This window comes from Anomaloglossus baeobatrachus, chromosome 3 (assembly GCF_048569485.1).
Source record: "Anomaloglossus baeobatrachus isolate aAnoBae1 chromosome 3, aAnoBae1.hap1, whole genome shotgun sequence".
NCBI lineage: Eukaryota > Metazoa > Chordata > Amphibia > Anura > Aromobatidae > Anomaloglossus > Anomaloglossus baeobatrachus.
This window is the reverse complement of record NC_134355.1, coordinates 570218138-570235921: the sequence shown is the minus strand read 5'-3', so window position 1 is coordinate 570235921 and position 17784 is coordinate 570218138. Positions and strand designations below refer to the sequence as shown.

Genomic DNA, 17784 nt, shown 5'->3' with positions numbered 1-17784 from the left:
CTGTTCACTTATTCTTGGTAACCCCTTCATGACTATACAGCTTTGAATTATATTATAGGTCTATGCAATTGCTACATAGACAGATAATTATGCTACTACATCTATATTTTGATTATTTACATACACAGATATTCTTATTATGTTTAAACAAACAAGCTATAGCTCAGACCACCTTTACAAATCCACCCTCAAAACAGGTTTCGGACGCATGCACTGATGAGGCCTTTGACTGTAAGGCTATGTGCCCACGGGACAACGTACCCGCAGATATTTCCGCAGGTTTGTCCGCAGGTTTCCTGCAGCTGCTCCCCGGAATCCGCAGCTATTCATTGCTGCGGGTTCCGAGCATTTTTGTTGTGGTAAACCTGCGAGACAAGTGCTGAAAAACCTGCGGAATTCCCGCCCTGTATCTCCATAGTGGAAAGGCAGGAATTCCGCAGATATTTCCACATGAATAATTGACATGCAGTTACATGCGGCTGCGGGAAATCCGCAGCATATTCCACAGGCGCACATACCGCACTATTGATACAGAACACCACCAAATCACATAGGATAACATGGAGAGTGTCTGTACTTGTTCAAACCTGCGGATTTATCTGGAAAATCCAGATAAAAACGCAAGTTTTCCGAGGCAAAATCCGCGGGTACGTTGTCCCGTGGGCACATAGCCCAATGGTGCAGACAGAGTTACCGTGTGCCGTGTTGTGCACCATTTTCAGGAGTATAGGCTTTCCAGCGACGGACACCCAGATGCATTCAAAACCAGTTTTGCGGGGGGAGTTAGACGGAAGCCCCAACAGGACCACTGAATGCAGGTCAGAACACTATGAAAGTGGCTAAAGGAAGGACAGATTCTCATTTCTGCTGAATCCACTCCTTTCACGCTGTAGAGGCAGCCCGATGTGTGGACACCTGGCATAGACTAGGGGAAGATCAGCAGAAGGAGATATCTGTTTGTAGGGAGAGACTCCGTGTAACTTGTGTTTTAGTCATTGAAATCTTTGTGGTGTTTATATGCAAATGGTCCAGTGGGCAGTCCTAATCAATGATTGACTGCTATCTCTGCAAGTCTGTCACTGCAAAGGACCACGTACAAACACCAGGGTATAAATTAATCTGATCCGCTCCTTCTGCCTGCTGATCAGAAACCATTTTTTTTTTTCAACCGACTTGCAGTGCTTTTTCTTTTTATAAAAGTAACCAGCCAGCGCAGTACATACTTTGCTTCATGAGCTGCACGGCCAGCGTGGGGCAGTTCGAGCACATCAAGGAGAACATCCTGACCACCATGATGAACATGCCCGAGCTCAAGATCGGCGGTGTCACTACCAAAAGTTGCTGGATGTTGGTGAGCAAGTCTTTGGAAGCCACTTGCTGGAGAAGGTTCTGTACGAGAGAAGGAAAAATAAAACGGCTTAGAACAAAAACGCATATGTGAAAGCCCAATGCAATTGCGGAATTATTATTGCAAGTTTCTCTGTTCATAAAACATAAGGGGCAGCAGCTAATCTCAACCAATGAACACAAAGCAATAATTAATTCAAGAAGAGACATATACAGAAAAACAAAATATATAGATTTATAAATGCCAGATAATATATTGCGACACTTAGGACAAAATGATTTGTACTGATAATTCTATTGTCGGTCCACAGCACAAGACAACGAAGTATAGCAATAAGTTGAACCACACAACCTTCTCTTTCATGAATATAACCCTATAGGACGAGCTGCAGGTAACGCTCACCTCTTCATGCTGGAAATTATCCACCAGACGTGCAAAACAGAGGCAAGTGCTTTCAACTGATTTCTTATCCTGGAGAAAAAAAAAAATACAATACATCATGCCTCATGTTAATCTGACATAAAACTGGTATGAAGTCAACAGATGTCCTAGACAAACAGTTTATAAAAAATGTATGGAAAGCCGGAGCTGGAAATGCCTTATTTCTGAGGAGACCAGGTAAACATATGAGGGCTTAATTAAAGGGGTTGTCCACTACTTTGACATTGATGGCCTATCCTTAGGAAAGGTCATCAATATCAGATCAGCCGGCGTCCAACATGCAGCACCCCCACCGATCAACTGATCTCTGTCTCTGTGCTGGCAGCAGGTGGCCTGAAATGCCCAGTTCCAGCGCTGCTCTGTGTTCTGATAGAGGCCAGGTACTGCACATCTGTCTCTTATTCTAATCAATAGGAGGTGGATATGCAGTACCCGGCTGCTATCAGAAGACGGTGCGGCACTGGAGAGGAGCATTTCTGGCCGCATGGACCAAGATCAGCTGATTGGCGAGGGTGCAGCATATCGGTCGGCCGATCAGACATTGATGACCTATCCTAAGGATAGGCTGTCAAAGTAGTGCATGACCCCTATAAAAAGGAGTATGCCCATCTACAAGAGCCTAACCCAATATGTAGTAGGAATAATAATAATAATAATAATAATAATAATAATAATAATAATAATAATAATAATAATAATAATAAAAAATAGCAAATACCTTTAATTATAAATGTAGCATAGTTCTCCTGATTAGCTATGTAATTTACTTGACACACAGTTTAAGTAACCATGGTTATGACCACTCATAGTGAGTTTCTCGTGGTCATGACCATGGATACCCAAGCAACTGCAATGTCCTGCACATGAGGTAACGGACCATGCTACTCTGGAAAGCTATACTACATTTGTAATTGGATGCATTTGCTAATAGTATTATACTTACTACATATAGGGATAGGATCTTAGAAATGGGAATGTCCCTTTCAAAAGGAAGAAGAAAAAGAAGAAAAAAAGAAAAAAAGCATGCACTAATATTTCTGCCAATAAATGAAATTATATACATCTTCTGTATTGTCCCAAATACATTTTATCTTTTCACACTGCGGAAAATAAGAATTTTCTACTGACTTAAGCCTGCTTTACACCAGGCAATCTATCGGGTGATAGATCGTCGGGGTCACAGTTTTTGTGACGCACATCCGGCATCGCAGGCGATGCCGGCCTGTGTGACACCTCCTAGCGACGCAGTATCGCTCACAAATCGTGAGTCGGGTACTGCTCGTTAGGTTCCATAATATCGGTTACTTTAGTCGCCCATCGTTTCCGTGGTAGCACACGTCGCTCCGTGTGACACCACGGGAACGATGAGCAGCTCACCTGCCTCCCGCGGCCGCCGCCGGCTCTATGTGGAAGGAAGGAGGTGGGCGGGATGTTTACATCCTGCTCATCTCCTCCCCTCCGCTCTGATTGGCCGGCGGCCGTGTGACGTCACTGTGACGCCGAACGTCCCTCCCACTCCAGGAAGTGGACGTTCGCCGCCCACAGCGAGGTCGCACGAGAGGTAAGTATGTGTGACGGGGTTTAGTAACTTTGTGCGACACGGGCAGCGATTTGCCCGTGACGCAAAAAGGACGGGGGCGGGTACGATCGATTGTGAAATCGCACAATCGATCGTACCGTGTAAAGCAGGCTTCAGAGTTTCTGGAGTATGGACAATACATGTTTTGGCCAACGAGAGGAAAAAAAAAAATCATTGAAGAGATAAAAATGAAATTATCCCACTACTATATAAACCACTCCAGAAATTCTTACCTGATGTGTTAATCTCTGAGTCAGCAGCGGCAGAGAATCAGCGACAAAGTGAAACTCATCTGGGCTGATGCTCTGGCAGCAGTTGGCTGCTATGGCTAAAGCGTTCCTCTGAGCATTGATGCTGAAGAACTCTAGATATAAGAGGCAGTCGGCAAGTCCTCCCTGTGAAATAAGCATTAGTCAGCGATTGGTAGCCATTTATAAAACTAAAACAGAACGGCCAGACGCAGAGTTACACTGCGGAGCAGCGTCGGTCGTCGTACTCACAGCCTGCAGAATGGCTTTACTGTGCCTGCGGGATAACATTTCAAGAGCAGTGAGAGCCTGTTCTGCTACATCAATGCACTGAATCACTTGCAGCTGAAAGTCAAAAGGAAAAAAAAAGGTTATTCCACTATATTGTGTGTGTGTCTAAAACTCCATATTCATCATAAAGGAAAAGACAATTTTTACCTTTTCTAAAAACACAGGAATAGCATCAACAACCACAGCTGAGGAGCGTGGAAGAGCTTCCATCATGTAGGTTAAGGCTCGGCATGCATGGTTCATCTACAGAATACAGAGAAGACAATGTGTGGTTGAAAGATAAAAGAAACCTTCTGTAATATCTCCTACTGTCCTCTGCATGATATCATTACATTATCACCTTATGCAGTGATGCAAAATACTGCATCAGAAAATGCAATAACCCCTATCCTCTAATTCAGCACTCACGATCTGCTGACAAATGAACCTAAGCAACAAACACAAGGTAATAGGAGACAGCGTCTAGCTGTAAGGTGTAGAGTCTGGAAACGATAGCACTTACAATGTCAAAGTTGTGCTCCATCTGCAGCAGAGTTATCTGAAAAGACATTATGGGAAGCAAGGTTAGAGCATAATGATGAATATTTTATGTAAGCATACAGTTATTTCAGGTGTAAAGCCCGGGAATACCCCCAGAATTGCTATATTGGGTCATTAGCCCCATCCTACCAGTGCAGGCACTACATTCTTCACAGGGAATCCTCCGAGGGTTTCTTCATTCCCCATCACCAGCAGTTGGCACATCTCTATGACAGCTTGAAGCTGCTGACTCTCATCTGTCGCCTGAAGGCCCTGCAGCAACTGTTGAGCCTTAGAGCCTGGAAAGAGTGAATATACTTGTATAATGCCTCCAAGTAAGAAAATCAGATATATTAACAAGTTTGGCCAAATAGTGTTAATCGTGAAAAATAAGAGTGATAAAGCATAGATGACCCACCACACTCCGCGGAGAGAAGGTCTTCCACATTACTATACACTTCAAATGTAACCCAGTCCAATACCTTCATTGTCCATAAACAACAATGAGTGCATCTCAAGAATACAGAGAACAATGCTTGCCTAAAGCAGCGCAGTGGGGCTGATTTATTCAGGTAGGACAGGGTTAATGAAGGGCGTGCTGGAGAATTATGCACCAAATTCATTAAGAGGACATTTAATGAACTCGGGGCATCTTCTCAGTTGTTGCACCTTGCCAGGACTGAAGTAGCACTTTTGGAGTAAAAAACAGAGGTGCATTGAATTTGATAGTCAGGTGTAGCCACACATTATCCTTTTTGTCGGAGCAGCTGTGATGGTGGGATATGGGGGGAGGTGTATCATGTTGTGCAGATTCGCATTTTAAGCTTGGTTCACTGCCCATTATTTGTACTGCTTGTGTGTACATTGTATTGTCTGTAGGTAATCACCCCCTTGTAGTGTTTGTCCCTAGGTGTGGGGGTAGGGGGGCCTGGGATCCACCTAACCTCTTTGCTTACCTGAGGGGATGAGTCAGTCTGTTTGAGGTCTTGAAGAGAGAAGGATTTATCCTCTGGAAAAAACTGGCTTCTCAGAGAGACCTGAACATTTATCGCTTACCGGACTGTATTTGTGTTACCGGTCTAATTTTACCCTCTATATGGTGGATTATTTTATGGAACGTTTTGATTTGCTTGAAATAAATGTTCTTTGGATTGTACAGCCATCTCTCGCTCTGTTGATTGTGTGATATGGGAGAAGGACCCCGTCACAGCAGCTTTACACTGACAATATATCGCCAAAAGTTTTAGTACTTTTATAAGCTTTTTGCAACAGTTTTCTGGAGTAAAAGCATTGATTAATCGCCCCCAGTTGCTTGATATTTATGATACATTCCCAATAAGTAGTGTAAGTAGTACTAAGTCTGATAATGCAGCACACTGTGGCTGCCAGATTAAAGTGTCTGAATATCACAGATTATTGACTGGTGTAAAAACCAGCCAAACTTATCAGCCTCAGGCACACACAAGTCTGTCCTGTTCAGGTCAGGAGACCAGATTGTCAGTGCCCGGAACAAGACACACAGATGCGTGAAACCGGCCTAAAGTGCCTGTGGTTCATGAAACTAATAGTAAAGAGGTGGTCATTATCAGTTTTTACTTACTTGCTCCACTCCCAATTGTCCGATGGAAGAGTTGGGACATACGAGGCCCAAGTGGTCCAAATAGATGAGGAGGAAGGCCTCGAGCTTCAAGGAGAGCTGTGTATTTGACAGAAAATAAAAAAAGTTTGACGATTAGGCTCAAAGTAAGTCAGTCTGTTTCAATACACTTCTTTCTGTTCGTTACATGCCCCTAATATTTGTATTCAACAACTTTTTGAATCAAAACTGGCATATTTTTGTGATTTTATAACATTACATAATATAACAGTATAATGTACACTGTTGATGGGGATGTCGCTAATTCATGGTCCATGTACGGAACACAATGTCCATACTGGGCAACGGTCTCCTTACCCAAACAAAGCCTCAGGCATAGAGGAGGCCTTTAGCTGTGGGACTCAACCCCTGGATGCGCAGACAATGAAGTGTGAATGTGTGAAGCCAGCGTTACAGCAAGAAAAAGATCACACTACGAACAAACTAATGCATTACCCCTTCCCAATGCTCAGTTATGGGACTGCCAACTTAACATTCACAGATTTCTAGAAGCTAAAGACACCCAGGACGGTCAGCAAGTCTCCAAATCAACTGGACTTAAAGATGTCAACAAATACAACTCAGCAGAAGGATACTGTGCATGTGGATTTCACTCCTAAAGGCAAACACTGCTTCAGGAGACAAACCCTGAATAGCCCCGTTAGATGCTGAGGGTTTGTCTCATGCTCCCGTCTCGCTTGCTGGGAGCGCGGTGCCCTCCGGATGACTGACAGTCCGGGGTGGCAGCACAGATGAGAGGCTTGTCTGCATTGTCCCATGCTATCAGACATAATTTTGCCTCTTCTGAATGGGAGAAGCGCACAGAAGCTGGTCAGATCCACTGATCTAGCCATCTACAGATCAGCGCTTGCAAGCTGCATTGCAAAGTTGGCTACACCTCGCTTCTTAATTAGGAGACTTAACATCTCTACAGAAAAATAAATATCGATCCGTTTGAAAACAAAGGATTTTTAATAAGAGGTAAATAAAATTTGCAACATAAGCCATTTGCTAACATGAAAACAAGCCTTCCAATGTACATTGTGGTGGTGCAGGGCATGCCCCGTGTTACCTTGTAGTCTCCCCATCTCGGAGTCATCGCTCTCGCTTTCTCCAGATGTGGTCATCCCCACAGCACCAGCTACAGAGCTAGAGGCTGGAGGGGAGAGAAGAGATGAAGACCTTTCGCCAGTTGTTCCTGTTAAAGTTGTAAGTCATGCTATTACCATATTATTAGAGGCTGATGGAGCACGTCCTTTATAATAATATGTATGAAGAAGATGCAGGAAAGAATGACACAAATATTCAGTATATGACATTGCACTTCCACAGGTAATGAACTCCAGGCCTGCAGTAATGACGAGCTCTCCCGGTAACATCACACCGAGCATCGGCACACTCCGGTCAGGTAAACTTAATACACTGCAGGCCAACACTGGAGACCGCTCCTCAAAGTTCACGGCTCGTGTGCAGGCAACGGCAGGGGCAGGCAGTCACACACACCAGGGAAGAGTTACATAAAGGCTGTCGGTTTAGGCTGCGTGCCTGCAATCAGGGTCCACAGCGTTTTAGACGCAGTGTGTTTTTGCCTAAGGCTAGTTTCACACTTGCGTTGAACGGTATCTGTTGCATTGCGTTGTGTGACGGATGCAACGGATGTGTTGCATATAGTGGCACAACGGATCGTACAAAACAACGGAAATCAGCTTTTTTTTTTTTTACACAGTTTCACCGGCGGCAGACTATTGTGAACGATCAGCTGATCGCTCCCAGCGCCGGGTGATCAGCTGATCGCTCGGCCGCCGAGAATGTGTGCGGGGGGCGGAGCTGAGCGGGGCCATGGCGCTGAGGACAGGTGTGTGTGTGTGTGTGTGTGTGTGTGTGTGTGTGTGTGTGTGTGTGTGTGTGTGTGTGTGTATGTATGTATGTATGTATGTATGTATGTATGTATGTATGTATGCGTATATACATGCGGCGTGGAATGCGGGAGGGGGCGGAGTCAAGCGGGGAAGTATCGGGCTCCCTGCACACGTGGCCAGGGTAAATATCGGGTAAAGCACTTTGCTTGGTTACCCGATATTTACCTTGGTTACGGGTGCAGGGAGCCAGAGAGAGCATGCGCAGTGAAATCCTAAGGATTCCGCTGCTCAAAAAAAAAAAAAAAGTTACATGCTGCGTTCCTCCCGCTGGGCGGAAGCAACGCAGCGTCGCCCAGCGGAAGCAACGCAGATCCTTTTGGCACAATCAGTCATCCATACAAGTCTATGGGAAACAGCGGAATCAGTTAACGGATTCCGCTGTTTTCCAAAAGGGCGGATTGTGACAGAAGGAAAACAACGCGAGTGTGAAAGTACCCTAATACAAGCACAGTGAATGGGATTCTTAGAAATCTCCTGCCCACTGTGCTTGTTTTTCCAGCAGCGTAAACTAACATGGTGCAGCTTCCCGAGCCGCAGCATGTCAATTTATTGCTGTGGAGCTCAGTGTTTTCTGCAGGGAGAACAGAGAGAGAGAGACAACAGTGGCCCGGACCCTGATCAGGGGTCTCCTGAAGAGAGCACTCACGGCCCCGCAGGAAAGGATACGCTGCAATCCAGGACGCAGCTTGTCCGGATCGTGGGCACGTAGCCTTACTGGTTCCATAAATGAAATACTTTTATGTTTAAATCAATTCAAAGACATTAGTTTTACTCCCTTGTAATAGCAGTCGTCTTGGTTTGGAGAGACTTGGGGATGTGGCAGGCCTGCTTAACCACAGGTCTACTCGAATGCAAAAGACACATCATAAAAAAACTACTTTTAGACGCAAATGTGCTAAAATTACAATCTGCGGACCTGTATTTTAGCTGCACATGATTCTTTATCACAAACATTAGTAAATCCAATATGAACACGCCGTTACCTGCTGCTCCCTGGGCAGTGTCATCTGTGCGTGCAGCCGAAGAATTGGCTCCCTCCTGATTATCAGGATCCGCCATCTTCTCCTGTCGGCGAGCTTCAGCTGCTGCTCGCTTGCCCAGGCCAGAGCCTCGCCGACTAACAAGAAGGAAATAAAAGTCTATAGTAAAAAACCTAAACTGATAATAAATGGACACTTACCACAAAAGGTCATGACTGTTATGTCTGGAAAGTCATATGACAGTAAGTCGCGGTTCTACTACAGGTAGTGTCACATGACCCGCCAGGAATACCGGCGCCGACATCACCTGAACAGCACCGCTGTGGGCAGAGTATGCACTCTCATCATTTTCAAAAAAGGGGTCATGGAGTCATTAAGTGGTGGAAAATCCCTTTAAGGCCCCTTTCACACGTCCGTTAAAATAACGCGCGTTTTTTCACGGACGTGTCAAAGGTGTGTATTGCCCTCCGTGTGCCGTGTTTATGGCACACCTGTGTTCTCCATGTGCTATCCGTGATAACGCAAAGAAAACGAACTTTCTGCTCACCTGTCCCTGTTGTAGATGTCCGTGGTGCTGATCTACGATCTCCAGTCCTGCCGACTCCCCACTGCTGCTGCTTCTGGCCCACAGTGGAGTGAATATTCATGAGCATAATGAGCGGGGGTCAGAAGCAAGTGACAGCAGCGGCAGAGACAGCAGTGCTGGAGAAGGTGAGTATAGAAATTCTTTAGATTTCACAGGCACGTGTGTTTTCTCCGGTGCGTGTCACGCGGATCATATCCGTGCGGTCCGTGTGACACCCGTGATGCCGGAGAAAAATGGACATGTCTACGTGTGGAGCACACGGGAACACGTATGCTCCACACGGACAAATGGTCCATGGCGAAACACGGAAGTGAGCGCAGACCCATTGATTTTAATGGGTCTACATGTATAAGTGTCTACGGCACATGAGGAAATGGACCAAACACGTACCGGAGACTGAGACGTGTGAAGGAGGCCCAATACACGTAGAAAAGCAAATGTAAGTCAATATTAAAGTGATATAAGTGTATGAGCAGAAAAGAAAACGGCACATAGGATACCGGAGAAATTTCCAAACATGTGGTTAACTTTACTGGGACTAAAGCTGAAAACAAATCTGCCTAGTTGTATAGTAACACCATATTATATATAGATATATAGGGACCGATACATTTAGACCGCTGTGCACGCCGGACTTGATGCGGACGTGGTCTGAGTTAAATGCTCCCGATTCATGTGGAGGTGTACGCTTCTTCATGAATCAGGAGCGTCGGACGAGTCGTGCACACCTTTGTCGCTCCTACGAAATATGTGGGATGGCTTATGCCACCGGTAGAGGAAGCAGAGCTCACACAGTATCAGCAGCATAGTGCACATTGCCATCGGGAGGCTCACCGATATCTGAATGAAATTCTACAGGGAAGTTGAATCGGCCGTGCCAAAAACAATGGTCCACAAATATTGCCCTGGTCCCTACAATCAGCAGATCAAAACACCCTGCGCCTTCTGCGGGGCTACATCAAGGACTCTGTATCTGCCTCCCCATCCACAGGATCTGATCAACCCAAGACCGCATATCACTGGAAATGTGGCGTCCATATCAGAGGATATGCATGCCACGTGCCTGCACACAACTGGGCCACTGCCTACACCTATGCTGCGCTACCAGTGGAAATCACTGAATATTTGTAGTGTACGGATAAAACTCGGATAAAATGTATTTTTACGTCAATCAATTGGCATTCTGCTCTCTTGGCTATGGATACCAGGGCTGTGGAGTCGGAGTCGGAGTCGTGGAGTCGGAGTCGGAGTCGGAGCTCATTTTGGTGGAGTCGGAGTCGGAGTTGGAATAAAATGCACCGACTCCGACTCCTAAAATATATAATAAATTGGGGACAGGAGTGCAATGCAGAATGTGCTGAATATTTTACTAAATAATAACATTTAGTATAATGCTTATATTTAAGTGAAAAATTTATTGTAGTATAATGTGAACATCAGACATTTAATTGTTTTTATGATACAATAATCAAGATATTTGGATAGAACATAAAATATTTATTGGATACAACTTTAGAACACAAAAAACTAATAAATTGTAAATATGTAATATTATATATATATATACACAGTGTATATACACACACAAGATATATATGTAATCTACTGTATATTACATAGTGTATTACATATTTACAATTTATTACAGTTTTTTGTGTTCTAAAGTTGTATCCAATAAATATATTTTATGTTCTATCCAAATATCTTGATTATTGTATCATAAAAATTATTAAATGTCTGATGTTCACATACACATATTCATGTACTACAATAAATTTTTCACCTAACTATAAGCAATATATGTAGGAGTCGGAGTCGGAGTCGGAGCCGGAGTCGGAGCCGGAGTCGGAGTCGGAGCCGGAGTCGGAGTCGGAGCCGGAGTCGGAGTCGGAGCCGGAGCCGGAGTCGGAGCCGGAGCCGGAGTCGGAGTCGGTGCAAGAGAATTTGAGGAGTCGGAGTCGGAGTCGAAGGTTTGGCTTACCGACTCCACAGCCCTGATGGATACGGAGGCTATAATTTTGTCCCATCCTTTTTGAATCATCTGGAATTCCAATTGTTGTGCAATAATGGGAAAAAAAAAATTAACCGCGATTCCGGCCATTGCTTTTTGGGGTTTGTTTTACAGTTTTCACTGTGTGTTAAAAAATGACCTGTCAACACGATTATCCAGGTCAGTATTATTACAGGGACGTAAAAGTGCTCTGTAGTAGATATAGCAGTGGTCACAATGCGGAGCTCTGTATAACCCCGCCCACACCTGATTGGCTCCTTCCTGTCTACACTGTGCATGGTCAGCAAATGGCCAATCAGTGGTGGGGGCGGAGTTACACAGATTAGCTGGACTGCCCTGCACAAGACATGTAGTCCAATAGTGATAATCTCCAGCTGATAAAACATTGTATTAAAACATCAACAAAGTGTAAGTGACAAATCAATGGACTCAGACTCTTTCCCTATATTATTCTGCTTAAATAGCAAAAACCTGCTAACATATTCCCGTTAAGTCCTAAATATTTTTTTTACTTTGTTACCCATTTTACTAATTTAGAAACTTAAAACCTGAAATAAAATATAACATTTAAGCTGCACATTGTAATTGTAACATTTGAATTGATGTTTTGTGTTTTTGATCACATCAGTATCATTATGGTGCTGTCATAGTGATTCAATAGGTACCTTCAGTGCACAAATCTGCGGCCTGGTTGTTTAATTTACATTTAAAAAAAAGTTTGTGTTTTCCATGCTCTTTGTACATGGGGTGGGATTGTGGGTAGGGTCTTCGGCTCTGCTTCTGTTCCTCAGGTGTCGATCTTCTTAAAGGGAACCTGTCAGGTGCAATATGCACCTAGTACCAAGAGCAGTTCTGGGTGTATATTGCTAATCCCTGCCTAACTGTCTCTGTATTTAGTAGCATAGATAAACAGATCTTTAGAAAAAAAAGATTTCTAAAGATTGTACATTATATGCTAATGAGCACGGGGACTAGTCCCGAGGGAATTTGTTCCCTAAGCTAGTCGGCCCACATAGCATGGTAGTATGCCCCTGTGGGCATGCTAACATGCTAATGAAGGTGTAACGACGCGTACTATACCTAACAGTTCATGGCGGCCGGTGGAGCATGGATGCGCTCTGTGCATGATCCGGAGGCCCCAGCACTTCCGGTCATGTGCACTTTATCTCAGTGAAGCCGAGAAGGTTAGACCTGGCATCATTTTAGTGTGCATGATCAGAAGTCCCGGGTACTCCGGATCATACGCAGAGCGCATCCATCCTCTGCTGGCTGCCATGAACAGTGAGGTATCTGCATGTCGCTGTGCATTCATTAGCATGCTAGCACGCCCACAGAGCGTACTACCATGCTACGTGGGCCAACTAGCTAAGCGAAAAAACGACCTCGTGACTAGTCCCCATACTTATATATATATATATATATATATATATATATATATATATATATATAAAGCTGAGTGTGCGTGAGTGTGTGCGTGAGTGTGTGCGTGAGTGTGTGCGTGAGTGTGTGCGCGTGTGTGTGCGTGCGTGAGAGTGTGCGTGGGTGTGTGCGTGAGTGTGAGCGTGTGTGTATGTATGTATGCTAAAGGAATTCGCACCGTTGCATGTACAATCACAAAATTTTGCAGTCACCCCATTTGACTCAGGGAACGTCAGACTATGTTTTGGAGGGGAAATTTTAACCCCGCACTTCAGTTATTTGTCAAAAAACCTGCCTCCAATAAAGTCAATGGAGCTGGGAGCCACAATGCTTCCAGAACTTCAGAAGAATGAGCAGCCACGCACTTAAATGGAATGTTGGCATGTCACAATGCAGCCAGGGAAAGAGACTAAGATAGACAAAAAAATAGAGAAAAAGACAGACCGAGACTGGGAGAGAAACAGAGACAATTACTATCCCGAGCAACGCCGGGTGCTACAGCTAGTTAGCATATAATTTATGATCTATAGAAATACTTTTTCTAAAGATCTGTTTATCTATGCTAGTGTATACAGGGACAATTAGGCAAGGATTAGCAATATACATCCAGAATTGCTCGTGGTTCTGGGTGCATATTGCACCTAACAGGTTCCCTTTAACCTTTCAAATCTTGTGGCAGCATCTGAGCATCTGCACACACTGACCTCCCATCGGGCTTCAAAAAAAAAAAAAAAAAAAAATGGGTGCAGCTCATTCAGCCATCATTTACCTGACGCCCGCTGTGAGGTCAGTGTGCCCATGTGCCACTACAGGCGCCATTTTCCTGAAGTCCAACACACTGTCAGTGCTTCAGACTGTAATTGAGTATATAATGATCAATAAGGCAGTCATGGTAATAAACCAGGTCAATATTCTCTGTGGGGAGTCTGACTGTGTATGACAGCTCCCTGACCCCCACAGATGCACAATGTCCACCAAACTCCTTACTCTGAATTGATATTGCAGGACATCAGTGCAGAATCACTTGTGGTCCGCCCAGAGGTTTATGGCCTACTGGCAGTTCTTAAGTAGCTAATATGCAATCAAGATCAAAAGCTTTCCATTAAACAAGTAATCCTAAAACCAAAATCTCAGTCACACATACCTGGTGCTAGCACAGGAGCCCGTGGTCTTTTGTCTTGTGCTCCGCCGCAGGCTGGGGAGCTCAGCAGGCGGCGACTCACTGCGCTTCTTAGTGGATTTTCTCAAGTCTAAAATGCAAAATAAATAAACAAATTTAAAAAAAAAAAAAAAGAAGTTTATTATACCTGTAAGTGGTATACGCATCAGCCAGAGAAACGCATAAGTTGAGAGACGACTACATGTTAAAAACAAAAAAAAAAAAGTTTGTTTCGCCCCAAAAAATTACTCAAAAAGGAGGAGTCAATGAAATGCTAGTCACGCATGTACAGACAATTTACAGGACTAATGGTTTGTTGAGACCACGATATTGAATCCCCTCCTCCTAAAAAAGGATTCAGACGACATGCCTACACAGTCTGTAGCACAAGGAGTCCAAATCCTGAAACTATTTCACCTTCCCGGTGTGTCTGTCTTTTTTAGCAGGACAGAATACTGAAACAGAATCCACATTTGACTATTCAGAGGATTCAGACAGGAGACCCCTGAGGAGTCAGGCTGGGTTCATATCACGTCTCTGCCCCATTCCTAAATAACATAAGGACATTCGTATCAAACAAGAATGAGTTTTTAAAAAATAAAAAAAAGAAAAAAAATCTTTTAATTTGTGATCAATTAGTTACACTCTGGGTACCGAAAACGTAGTCATGAACCATGCAAGCTAAGGGTATATTTCAGTTAAGCTGGAGATTGCACAGTACAGTGCTTGGCCATCTCCAGCTGTTCCTAGATAAAAATCAAAAATTAAAATGAACTGATGATGCACAATTGCAGCCTTCACTGCTAAGAATAAATATTGTGCGGAACATTTTTGTTTCACCTGTGAAAATGAACCATAACTCAAGTCTGAAGTCTCATGAAACCCACAACAGGCCAGCTACAGTTCATGGTCTTATCCTTGTGCTGGATTCATAGCAACACTGCTCAGTACTGCTGCATGACATCTTCAATGTCGCTGCTTCTCAACATGAGACCCTGCACATAGAGGACAATCTGCTTATTATTTATCAGCAGCAGAGTCTATGGGTATGTGCGCACTAGGCGTTTTTTTCACGCTGCGTTTTTATGTGCGTTTTTGTCTAAAAAACGCACCCGCGGCTAAAAAAACGCGGCAAAAACGCATGCGTTTTTGCCGCGATTTGGTGCGTTTTTTGCTGCGTTTTTGCTCACTGCGTTTTTAATCAGTGCACAATGCCATTAAAGATTGTTGATGAAAAAAAAAACAAAAAAAAAGGTCTGATGTCATTTCCTTCTTCAAAATGTTCATTGTATGCAGGAGAGCAGACAGCTGCAGAACTAGTGTATGCAGGAGAGCAGACAGCAGCTGCAGAACTACAAGTCTCAGCATCCTCCATTCACTAGTGTATGCAGGAGAGCAGACAGCAGCTGCAGAACTACAAGTCTCAGCATCCTCCATTCACTAGTGTATGGAGGAGAGCAGACAGCAGCTGCAGAACTACAAGTCTCAGCATCCTCCATTCACTAGTGTATGCAGGAGAGCAGACAGCAGCTGCAGAACTACAAGTCTCAGCATCCTCCATTCACTAGTGTATGCAGGAGAGCAGACAGCAGCTGCAGAACTACAAGTCTCAGCATCCTCCATTCACTAGTGTATGGAGGAGAGCAGACAGCAGCTGCAGAACTACAAGTCTCAGCATCCTCCATTCACTAGTGTATGCAGGAGAGAAGACAGCAGCTGCAGAACTACAAGTCTCAGCATCCTCCATTCACTAGTGTATGCAGGAGAGCAGACAGCAGCTGCAGAACTACAAGTCTCAGCATCCTCCATTCACTAGTGTATGCAGGAGAGCAGACAGCAGCTGCAGAACTACAAGTCTCAGCATCCTCCATTCACTAGTGTATGCAGGAGAGCAGACAGCAGCTGCAGAACTAGTGTATGCAGGAGAGCAGACAGCAGCTGCAGAACTACAAGTCTCAGCATCCTCCATCCAGGACTGTATGCAGTTTTTTGCCCAAAAAGAAAAAAAAATGACGTGGGCTTCGCCATATTTTTGTATGCTAGCCGGGTACAGCAGGCAGGTACGGGCTGCCCCCAACCCCCAGCTGCCTATTTGTACCCGGCTGGGAACCAAAAATATAGAGAAGCCCTTTTTTTTTTTTAATTATTTCATGAAATAATTAAAAAAAAAATAATGACGTGGGCTTCGCCTAATTTTTGAGTCCAGCCGGGTACAACTAGGCAGCTGGAGATTGGAATCCACAGTGCAGGGTGCCCATGCTTTCTGGGCACCCCCACTGCGAATTGCAGTCCGCAGCCACCCCAGAAAATGGCGCTTTCATAGAAGCGCCATCTTCTGGCGCTGTATCCAACTCTTCCAGCTGCCCTGAAGCCGGGTGGCTAGCTAGGTAATAATGGGGTTAGGGCTAGCTGTATAGCTGGCCCTAAGCCCGAAATTCATGGTGTCACGCCAATATTAGACATGGCCACCATGAATTTCTAGTAATGATAAAAAAAAAACACAACACAGAGAAAAATATTTTTATTAGAAATAAAACACAACACAATTAGTGACTCCATCTTTATTGAAATAAACCCCCCTCCGCAGTAATCCTGGGTCAGGGTCCCGCGCCGTCCAATCAGGATCCAATATCATCTGATCGGTTTGCTGGAAGGCAAAGCGATCAGATGATGTGTCAGGATCAAGTGCCTGAATCACATCACACATCAGCTGATTGTATAAAAGCCGATTATACAATCAGCTGATGCATCAGTAGAAAAAAAAAAAAAAATAATACTCACTTATGTGCTGTGGTGATTACCGGCAGCTCCTGGAGCGATCGATTGGACAGGAGTCTGATCCTATACGATCGCTGCCGGAGCTGCCGGTAATCAGCTGATGAAGTCCCCTGACGGCAGGATCAGCTGATAGCCGGCCGGGCGCGAAAAAGCCGGCGACACCGCGATCAGCTGATGCGTCAGGTGACTGCATCAGGTGATCCACCGCCAGGTCCTGCAAGCAAGGTCCTGCCGGCCGGGGAGACTGCACACAGCCAGAGCGGCGGGACCGGGAGGAGATGGGAGCGGGCATGGCATCGGGACCCTGCGGACAGGTGAGTATATGACATTTTTTTTTTTCTACTGTTCACTTTGGTTTTCGCCGCTGCCTCCACCTCCCGCCCAGACATGGCGCCGCACGGAGCTGACATGCACAGGACGGGAGGTGGAGGCAGCGGTGACGGTACCGGGAGGATTCCTGCTTCTGTGTTTACCAACAGAAGGAATCCTCTTCCTGTACACGTCACTGTAGTACCCACCCCTTGCGTTTATAGCTGCGTTTTTAGTCATAGAAACGCGGCTATATGCGTTATTCATTGCGTTTTTAACATCTCATTGAATTCAATGAGTGAAAAACGCAGTGGAAAACGCAGAAATAATTGACATGCTGCGTTTTTGTGGTCACCACAAAAACGCAGCTAAAAAAAAAACGCTGTGTGAGGACAGCACTTCTGAAAACCCATTGACATTGCTGGGGAAGTAATGTCACTGCGTTTTCAGCAAAAAAACGCGGTAAAAAACGCCGCTAAAAACGCGGCAAAAACGCCTAGTGCGCACATAGCCTATGTCTGTCTCTGCAGCACACTCCTCTCCAACATTAGCCAGCAGCTG

At 44.8% G+C, this 17784-nt stretch overlaps 1 protein-coding gene across 1 annotated transcript in view; it reads right to left on the bottom strand.

Moving 5' to 3' along the window:
* TRIP12 (thyroid hormone receptor interactor 12) overlaps positions 1 to 17784 on the bottom strand; it is a 221968-nt gene that overhangs the window by 88947 nt on the left and 115237 nt on the right. Inside the window, 11 exon segments of the mRNA XM_075341548.1 lie at positions 1224 to 1389; positions 1751 to 1819; positions 3602 to 3763; positions 3869 to 3961; positions 4055 to 4150; positions 4410 to 4445; positions 4577 to 4725; positions 6027 to 6122; positions 7135 to 7218; positions 8965 to 9098; positions 14122 to 14227. Coding sequence (XP_075197663.1) covers positions 1224 to 1389; positions 1751 to 1819; positions 3602 to 3763; positions 3869 to 3961; positions 4055 to 4150; positions 4410 to 4445; positions 4577 to 4725; positions 6027 to 6122; positions 7135 to 7218; positions 8965 to 9098; positions 14122 to 14227 — 1191 coding nt within the window.